The sequence below is a fragment of the Babylonia areolata genome, chromosome 16, assembly GCF_041734735.1.
Source record: "Babylonia areolata isolate BAREFJ2019XMU chromosome 16, ASM4173473v1, whole genome shotgun sequence".
NCBI lineage: Eukaryota > Metazoa > Mollusca > Gastropoda > Neogastropoda > Buccinidae > Babylonia > Babylonia areolata.
Genome location: NC_134891.1, coordinates 9,431,912 through 9,442,428, shown reverse-complemented (window position 1 = coordinate 9,442,428; position 10,517 = coordinate 9,431,912). Strand labels below are relative to the sequence as shown.

General features: G+C 44.0%; 1 protein-coding gene across 1 annotated transcript in view; it reads left to right on the top strand.

Annotated features, from left to right (window-relative positions):
* LOC143290749 (kinesin-like protein KIF13A) overlaps positions 1-1,112 on the top strand; it is a 434,350-nt gene extending 433,238 nt beyond the window's left edge. Inside the window, exons 38-39 of the mRNA XM_076600262.1 lie at positions 165-371; positions 847-1,112. Of these exons, the coding sequence (XP_076456377.1) occupies positions 165-371; positions 847-1,112 (473 nt within the window). The remainder of the gene's footprint in view (positions 1-164; positions 372-846) is intronic.
* The last annotated feature ends 9,405 nt before the right edge of the window (positions 1,113-10,517 follow it).

Sequence of the window (10,517 nt, the reverse complement as noted above, 5' to 3'; positions counted from 1 at the left end):
ACACGCACACACCGTTTTGTTTATTCACCTCGTCATGTAGGCAGCCATACTCCGTGTTCCACACTGATCGCTATGTGTTTGTGTTCCCAGCCATGGCAGTGAAACTTCCACACTCATCACTTTAATCTGTTATGTTTGGGTGTGGTTTTTTTTCCCCTCCCCAGCCATGGACGACAACATGAGCGAGTGTTCCTTCGGCAGCCGTGCAGACCTCGACATGCTGGACGGGGGGCCGGTGCCAGCCTGGCTGCAGGAGGGGGTGGGCGTCATCGTGCTGTCCCGGCCCAGCAAGACCGGCGTCGTCCGCTTCATCGGCACCACAGCCTTCGCCGAGGGACAGTGGGTGGGCGTGGAGCTGGACCAGGCGGAAGGTGGGCCATCTTCATAGTTTTTTTGTTTTTGTTTTTTATCTCATTCATTCACAAAACCCGTAGTTCCATCTGTTTCCACTGTCAGTGTTTTATATGACAATCTACTTGTGTTGGAAATGGTTCAGAGTTGAATCAGGAGCCCCATAGGTCTTTATTTTAGGGGTTGACTAGTTGTTGCTGTTTTGTTGTTTTTTTTGTTGTTGTTGTTTTTTGTCATGCAAATTGAGCAGAGATGAAAAAGGAAAGTCATGGTGACATTAGGCATGGGTGGGGTGGAATTGTCTAAAATGTCAATTTTGTGGATAGATGTTAAATGAGAGAAATGAATGAACATGCACACCCACACACCCACCCACACACCCACACACACACACACACACACACACACACACACACACACACACACAGTATTCACATTTACCAGACATTCTTTCATAACACTGAAAACGACAAAAACCATGTTTTCTTTCACCAGGCAAGAATGACGGCAGCGTGAAAGGCGTGCGCTACTTCCGATGCCGCAAGAACCACGGGATCTTCGTACGACCCAAGAAGCTGGAGGCGGACAAGCGACAGGTTGGGGGTCGCCGGGGGAGCCAGCACGGGGGTCGACACAGCTCTGCAGGGCTCAGCGCCTCCCTGTCCAACCTCTCTCACTCCCCAGCAGGTGGCGCCACAGCCAGCCCCCCCTCCGCCTCCCTCACCAGACCCACCTCCGCCAGCGCCGCCAAGAAAAAATAATCACGTCTGCGCTAGCTTTTTTTTTTTTTTTTTTTTTTTAAGGAAGTCGTGAAGAGAGGGTGTGTGCATGTGTGGGTGGGTGATGTGTTTGTGTTGTGTGTGTGTTTGTGTCTGGAAGAGGAGTTTCCTGTACGGCGCGACGCGTTTCTTCCTTACTGCCCCCTCAAGGCTGACGCTGTCTTGGTTGTGTGCTGGTGTTCAAACCCTGGCAGCCTCACTCTGAAGCAAGGCTGGAGGTTGACAGAAGGGGGGCTGGGTGGGTGGGGGTGGGGGGTGGGTGGGTGTCCTCTGCTGACAGTGCCAGAAACGGTGAGACTGGAACAGTGGGGTGGAAACAGAGGGTTGGCGTGTGTGGTAGTTGTTGGTTTTCATTGATGTTTGATCAGGTGTGCTGTGTTCAACGACAAGTCAGTTGGCTGTTTGGATTAAAGAGACAGGGGGTAGTGGGGTCGCAGGGGGGGGGGGGGTGGGGGGGATGTGTGTGTTGATCAAGTTCAGCACTGTTACCAGTTGTGGTCTGGTTTGCTGTTGTGAGGTTTTAGGAGAAGAAGAAGAAAAAAAAAGAAATGTGTTGATGTGTTTGAGGACACAGCATTAATATAAGAACTGGGTGTATGTATATGTATATATATATATATAGATGCTACTACATGAACGACATACTGTGTCCCTCCTCTGTCGGTCTTCACACCCACAAGGTTTGTTCATGTCTTTTGCAAAATTATGAAGGACGGTACGTTACGATAAAACGCTGATCAGTTTCATCATCGGAAATCTTGATTCGTTTTCAACTGCTCATGTTGAGTATTAGTTATTATGAGTATATTTATTTGTGAGTTCACAGCTGTGTCGGTCTAGCACTGAAGAATCATGGTGTTGTTTTTAAAACTATGGATGTCAAACAGATTATTGAAGCTTTTTTTGTGTGTGTTTGGTGGTTCCTGTGGCCGATGGGGAGCAGTGTGTCACGTGGCTTTGGTCGTGTCATGTTTTTGCCGTCATGTTCCAGAGGCTGGTGGTCTTAGCTTCATTTTTATCACCCGGCTTTAATTGTGTGCTGAGTGGATGTGTTCAACTTTGGATCTTTTTTTTTTTTTTGCCAGAAAAGGAGAAGAAGGGATAAAAAAAAAAAAAAGAAGAAGAAAAAAATTGTTGATTGTAATCAAAATCCAGCATCAAAATGTCGTTCACATCCCTCATTTTTTACGGTTGGTGAGAGGGGTAGCAGTGATACTGTTGTATGTGTTGAAAGTTGACGTTCCGTACGTGGGTGGTTGAGCATTTGGTTTTTAAGCTGTTAGCGCAGTTTATATGTTCATGTGATTGGGATTTTAGCAACAGATTTACAGACGGTTGATGCAGCCCCCCTAAACAGACATCTGTACAACACTGTAGATGATTTATTCAGCCAGTAACAGATATCTGTACAGCACTAGAGATGATTGATGCAATAATATACTGCTGTGGCCGTGCTAGTGCTTGAGATGAAGACAGTTTTAGTTCAGGCATCATTGTCAGAATATGTCGATGTTGAGTCAAAACGACGGCTAAATGCTGGAGACAGGAAGTGCTCTCATTCAGCACATGTCTCATCACCAGGGGGAATCCCCGATATTTATTTCATGTATACTAAGGTCCAGTAACCTTGTAGATAGAAGTTGTGGCAGTGGACAGGCAGACTATACCACACTAAACAACGCGGGAACAAGAGGGTGCATCGTAGTCCACAACTTCCATGTCAGATCCTCACCGGAAGCAGCTTTCGTGTCACCGATCCCTCCCTCCTGTCGCAGCTTTCGTGTCACCGATCCCTCCCTCCTGTCGCAGCTTTCGTGTCACCGATCCCTCCTGTCGCAGCTTTCGTGTCACTGATCCCTCCCTCCTGTCGCAGCTTTCGTGTCACCGATCCCTCCGACAGGAGGAACACAGAAAACCATGCACTGCTTTTATCGTAGAATTGATCAACAATAAAGAGGGGTAACTCTCTCCCTTTTTTTTTTTTTTTTTTTTTTTTTTCAACTGTTTTTCGTAGGCCTTGTACCTTTCACGCTCAGTTTGCCGTGCCACTGGTTTATTGTGAATAGAATGGAAGTTTAGTTTTAATTCTGAAGGTATTGCTTCTTTGTTTCTTCCTGTCTGGGACCTTGAATTTATTGAAAAGAAAAGGGGAAAACCAGTGCAGCGAACGATCCTGATTCAGACTCTGCAGTGCACTCTCTTCAGCAGCTGAATCCAGATAGCTTTGGTTTGTTATGTGGAAGACTTTTTTTTTTTCTCAGTGGTGTACTTTTTTTATGGGTGGATTTTTGGTGGGGGGGGGGTTTTGGGGGGGGGGGGTTAGGGGGGTTGTTTTTTTCCTCCAGAATGTAAACTTTCTTCCAGTCCTATTCGGATTTCGCAGCAGGAAAGTGAAGAAAGTTTGGAGAGAAGAGGATGAGAAGAAAGAAGAGTTTTGGTGTCATATACTGTACCATGTCAAACTGATGCAAACTAGGCCTATTGGTTTGCTCTGCTTGGCCAAATTTCGCGCGGCTAACAGTGAAAAGACGGGCCCACCCGCTCTCAGCCAATCAAACGCCTCTAAAAACTATAAGCGCTGAATCATTCCTTTGGCCAAGGCTCTCCACGCCATCTTGTCAGGTTTACGCTCTGTCTCGTCTTACGCTTTTTTCGGCTGTTCAGCGTATCCTATGTAATACAAACTCCTCCTTTTGATGGTATTCTCAGCCACTCGGGAGTTATAAATAGCAGTCACCATATCTCCTTTTTTTTTTTTCTGTGCTGTTCACTGCAAACAGGCTTTAGAGTTTAATGGTAGTCAGCATCCGCTTTATCCTGTGCTGTGCTGTGCTGTGCTTTGGCACTCTGAAGAAAGTTGTTGTTTCTTCACACAGTTAAATCGAATTGATGTAACTTTCACGGTATGAGAGAGATTACTTTGATTACTGCTGCTTTAGTCGGAGCAAAGGGTGAGTCGCGATCCAAAAGCATGGAATATTTCATTTGTGTTGAAAGGTTCAAGTGGTAGACACCTAGCTACTTCCATAGATTGTAATCTGTTGTTTGGTTATTGTACTTATTTCATTTTATTGTTTATATATATATTTTTTTTTTTTTTTTTTTTTTTTTTTAGATAAATATATTTATTTTTTGGTGGAAAACATTTATGGGGGAAGAAATGGTGAAAAATCTGTTCTATAGAAAAAGCACAAAGCTGGCAGCAAACGGGTTATGCTTATAAACTGCATTTTGAATTAACAGTCATAAGATGTCATTGTAAGCTTCTTTTTTTCTTCTTCTTCTTCTTCTTTTAGAACAAACTATGTCATGAAAAAACACTTTTCTTACAGTGAGTCATAAAGTATATAAAAATTACTTTTCGATTGTTTGTAAAGGAGAATGAACAACAACAACAAAATTGTTATCATGGTTGAATAATTTACACACTTTTTTTTTTCTTTTTTTTTTTTTCTTTTTTTCGTTTTTTTTGCAGTGTACTTGTGATGACAAAGTAAAACAAAGAGTTTTCCCCCTCAATGAATATCACACAGATGGTGACGGTGATGGTTCAGTGAAGGGAGGGAGCCAGCAACATGGTTTCTTCAGCCTCCGTCGTTAACGTCTGCGGGACAGTTTTATTTTGCTGCGAGTCGTTCCATGATTTTGTACCAGTTTCAACAACAGTTTCTGCTCACTCTTTTAAGTTGCTGTGGGGTTTGCCATATTACCCCCCCTCACCTCCAAACCCCCCACCCCCACGCCCCCAACGCCCACATCCCATGTTTTTGCGTTTCTGTTAGAATGGATCAGGTTCGTTTTGGGCTCCGGAAGTCTTAGAAGACGGTCAGGATCCTTTTGGCATTTGGTAAAGCATTTTACATTTGGGTTTTTTGTTTTTTGGGGTTTTTTTTCCTTTTCTTTTTCATTGTTGTTGAATTGTCCAGATTGTTGGGTGGGGCTTGATGTGGATGTTTTAGGGGTTTGTGTTTATTTTTTTTGGGGGGGAGGGAGGGTGCAGGGGGGGGGGGGGTTGTGGCTCTTTCTCAGGCTGACTTCATTATGTGCAGAGCTTTGGGGCATTTTAGCGGACTTTTCCCATAAAGAATTGCCTTTGTTTTTCTTCAAAAAGAGTGGGGGTTTGGGGTGGGCATCTCACGTTTTCCTTACAGCAGATAGCGATGGGGTTGGAGCAGGGAAGGACGATGGAAAGTTGGGGGGGGGGGGGGGGGGAGGAGACGGAGGGAGGAGGGGGTGGGGGGAGAGGGGGGGAGGTGGAAGATCATGTGCTGGTACAACATGACGGTCTGGGAGAAAGTCCTGGCCTGTCGATCCCTGAATCCCCCCCACCCACCACACCCACTTTCTCACCAGCGCTGCTCAGAGGTAGAAATGCATGTCTTACCTCTTGGCATCAACTCTGGGCGCTTTATTTGGATTCAAACTCAAAGGGGACTCCACTCTGACCAAATATTCTACATATCTTTTGTCTGTGATAGTTGCCTACCTTTCACCCTATTAGATTTTATATATATATATTTAAAAAGATCAGCAATTTGTAATTTTCTTGACTGTTGGGTGGGAGGGAGGGGGGGTGTTGTCATAGAAATTAACAGTATTAAAAGATACGTTTGTCACCGAGTGTTGTATAATAATTGATTGCATGAAACTTACGTTAAACTTTTTTTTTTTCTTTTTCTTTTTTTCCCTCCATCTGCTTACCAAAATACAAAGAGACACACCATTTTAACTGTCTGTTTATTAGTAGGTCAGACTATGAATGACACCAAAGCTTTCGAGAGTTGTCTGATGTGAATGACTGGATGATGTAGGAATGACACATGGAATCTTTTCTGGAAACGTATCTGTGGTCCCTCTCTCTGTGTCTGGAACAATTCCCCCTTTTTTCTCTCTCCCTTCCCTCTCTCCCTTCTCCCTCCTTCCCCTCTCTCTCCCTCCTCTCTCTCTCTCCCTTCCTCCCCTCTCTCCCTCCCCTCTCTCCCCCTCCCCTCTCCCTCCCTCCCCTCCCTCCCTCCCTCCTCTCTCTCCCCTCTCCCTTCCTCCCCTCTCTCTCTCCCTCCTCTCTCTCTCTCCCTCCCCTCTCTCTCTCCCTCCCTCCTCTCTCTCCCTCCCTCCCCTCTCTCCCTCCACTCTCCCTCCCTCCCCTCTCTCTCTCCCTCCCCCCTCTCTCTCTCCCTCCCTCTCTCTCCCTCCCCTCTCCCTCCCTCCCCTCTCTCCCTCCCTCCCCTCTCTCCCTCCACTCTCCCTCCCTCCCCTCTCTCCACTCCCTCCCCTCTCTCCCTCCCTCCCCTCTCTTCCCCTCCAAGTCTGAGCTGAGGGATTGATCCAGAGGTCTTTAATTAGCATTTGACATCATGATTTGCAAGCACATGAAACATAGAGCATGTGAATAGGAAAATAATGGTTTGGGTTTGTTTTTTTTGTTTTTTTTTCAATTGTTCAGGTACGAAGGACGGTGGCAGAGTCATTTAGGCGTTGGACTTGTGATCCAGCGTTCACCAGTGATCAGAGTTCGAGGCCCTTGTTTCAGCGCAGTGTCGGGTCCTTAGTGGAAAGGCACTTTACGCCATGGCTTCCCTCACTCTACTCTCCACTTTGGTCTGTGGTGGTTAACTCACTCAGTACGGCCAGTCCTCTCTTCTCCTCTACACAGACCCCTCGGATGTCCAGTAGGTGTCTGAATGACCCAACCTTTAGCTTCCGTCGTCAGAATTGTGGTATTCTTTGTCAACATTCACCTCTTCAGTATAAGAGCCTTCCACTTGCAATATTTTGATGATGGTAATTTGGGTGAAACGCTGTTAACGTCGTCTCTTTCGCCGTCCGTATGGAGAGAGTTAAGTCACTCCGGACGAATAGTTCTCTCCCTTGCTTTTCCCTGCAGGCGACCCATTTGTTAGGGTTAGGAAAAAAAAAATCACAAAAAATACAAAACATAAAGTAACTGAATGAAACTCACTGTACTTGACCCACTGACCCCTCCCCTCACATCGTGTGAACGCCCACACCCCCTCCCTCTTCACTGCTTTCAGAAGCTGAATCACTATCAGTACCTTTTTGCTGGAAGCTTTCTTCACTGCAGATACTTTATTCAACGTCTTCATCATCCTCATCGATGTATAAACTTTCAGTTTGAAGCATTTCATTCACTTCAGCAGCTGGTAAAAGCCGCTGTCGTGATCCAGTTTGCTCCAAAAATTTCCACTTGTATCGCCTGCGACGCCATTTTCGATACGTATGCAGATTAGCTTGTTGTGTGGGGTCCTGAACTCGCTGGCTTGCTGTGGAGCGTGTTGTTATGGAATCTCATGAAGAAACTTTCCATTCGACCCTTGACACGTTGGCAATTCCCGGTGTAGCTGCGATTGTTATGCTACCCCATGAGAGAAAACGTGGAAAAAAATTTTAATTGTCGAAACCGCTATAGTGTTCCGTCGTCCAGAGTGAGTTAAAACAGCGGAAGGACAGGACAGGGCCCACTTTTCTGTGCCCCAAACCCAAGACACGGTGGATATGAATTCACTGCTCCGATGGCCTTAAAGTGATGGGATCTTTAACCTTTTATTAACAAACCAGCCCCTCCCCCCCTACCCGCCCTCCCTCGGCCCCTACCACTTAACCATTCATCGGGAATTTTCTGGTGCAGTGTTCGTTCAGCACCCTGTCGCTGCAAGGAAGCAGAAGAAGTGTTAATGAAGATTCAAAGAATGTAGATACTGTTAATGATCTTGCCAGTGTTTTGGGGGGTCGATGGTCATGGTCATCACTTGAACTGTATTGCTTCCCAATGGTGGCTTATTCATCTTTTTTTCTTTTTTTGTTTTTAATTATTTTTTCTTAACGTTGAAAAATCAAGAACTTGGCAGGTATGATAGCGTACCATGTATAAAGTTAGCCATACGTTTCTTTGAACATCAAATTTTTCTTTCTCAGTTTGACTGCTCAGCGATAACTGCCCCACCCGCACCCCACACCCCCACCCTTTTTCTTTTTTTTTAACATGAAAATTTTATATATGAAGTTCAAACGGCTGTCAATAGTAAGAAATTGTGACGACCTGGCTACATTTTTTAAAAACAAATTTCTCAACAGAAAAGTAAGAGGAATGGAGGTGTTGGCTGCCAGCGATTTGTGCGCACAGTGTGAAGTGTTGCTACATCAGTTTTCTGTTCTTTACGGGGTGTTATTGTTCCTGAAATGTCGTCATGTTGAACGGATTGGTCAGTGTTGTGTGGATGTTATTTCATGTCGATTTAGCTCAAAGAATTCAATCATGCAGTTTGTGATCATTTATCTCGCTTCTTTTTTTTTTTTCCTTTCTTTTTTTCCAGTGACTTTTGGGCTTGCCTTTCTGTGCTGTATATCCCACCAAACCTGATATGAATTGTGCAGTTGCAGAGAACAAGTTATTTCATTATTTCTTGTGGATTTTTGGGGGGGAGGGGGTTGTTGTTGTTGTGAGAAGAGGCACTAGGATTTCTCTTCAAGATGGGGAAGGTGGTTCGGGGTGGGGGGTGGGGGCGCAAACAAGACTAAGATGAGTTTGAAAGATGATATGATTGCACTTACTGCTTTTCATATAATGATATTTTTGCATTTCTTTCTCTTCCTCATATTTGCAGTCATTCTTGATTTGTGCTATACTAAACCATTCCAGATTTTGCTTTTGTAACCAGCATGCTCATTTGCCAAGTGAAGTGTGTGCAGAATGTTTGCTGAATGGGTCATTTTTTTCATCCTCTCAGTGATGTTTTGAAGTGAATCTGGTTGCACAGCTGACGATTGTACAATGTGTGACGTGTTCCGTATGTTGTAGAGGATCATTATGTTCATTTCGTGTCATGTCATGCGCTTTGGTGATGGTGGTTTTATCTTTGTATCAGTGGTGAATAGTCATCCCAGTCAGGCCAATTCAGTTCAGTTTTGCCCATCTTTGTCAGCAGTTTATCATCTGCTCACTATAATTATATATATATATATTTGTAAAGATATATATTTGAACCAACATATATTCTTTTTTGGTACTGCCTGCACTGTGCCAACTTTTTTTTTTTTTTTTTTTTTGCCATAGGAAATGTGCAATACACATCAGTGCTAGTATCTATTCTGCTTTCCACAAACACAGTGCATTTGTAAGAGCTGATATATTCAATTTAGACAGGTTCCTTTTTTTTTTTCCTTTCTTTTTTTGTTTGTAATGATTGATTTTGTAATGTGGTCTGTTTGTACCAACAAATTCTGATTTTTGTGATGTCACAATATTTCACGGATGTTGCATTCAGTCATGTTAGTGTGTTCATGTGCTGGTGATGATGATTCAGTGGCTACAGTAGATCAGTTGTTTGGGTTTTTTTCTGTCCCTGCAACAGCCATTCAGGAGGTGTGTTCAGGAGGAGACCGCTTTTTCTGTCATCTTGGCGTGGAATGATCACCACTTCTCTTTGCGTTGCAGTATTTTGCTTGATGATTAGAACTTGCTGCGAGCAAGGCACTGGCTTGGAAACGACCTCATCTGCGATAGGGTGCAACTGCACTTTTAAAATGTTTGTTCCACAAATGTGAAAAACAAAAAAGAAGGGACATTTTTGCTCTAAGTTAGGGTTCTTTACCTTCCTTTGTTGGCATGTTTTCCATCGAGGAAGCAGACCGCATCGCTCATTGTCTGCTCTTTGTTTATGCGGTGTTGTCATCAGATCTTCGTAATTCTTGGTTTTCTGGGACGTCAACGCGACATTGTACAAGGATGCATTTGCTAATCGTACCAATAATAATCGACTTTTGTTTGGGTTTTATCCTTATTGAATCAGATCACGTACATTTGTGCAATCTGTGGCTGTTTTGGATGCAATAGTTTCTTGGATGGTCCCCCAAACTTCATGGGCCGGGCAAAATATTGATGGTGGTTTGGAAGTAAGGGAATACCATGGCAATGTAACAGTGTACAAGTTCATCTTTTGTTTTTTTGTTAACTGTGGTTCATTTTGGGGAAGACTTTTAAATAGACTTTAAATATGTAGTATACTCAGGGGTTTTGTTTCACTATGATCATCTAAAGTAACAGACATTTTACATTGACTGATGAAGCGGTAAACAGAAAAGAGCAAAACAAATAAATAATTCTAAAGATGATTAAAGGAATTTAGTACTTTATTAAATTCCACACAGGCCTCAGTTATTGTTGTTTTTTCTCCTCATGTCTGGCTTTTAGGAAACTCATTTACATATTAACTGGGGCAAGAATGCATTATCACTTTCATGACCACTTCAGGGCTTGGTTTCAAGGATACACACAGTACGACCAAATTTGTTGCAGTAGCTTTGTCTGTTCCGCAGGCAGTGAGTTCTTTGCTGGCCTGAAACATGGAGTGGAATGGACTGTTCAGATCA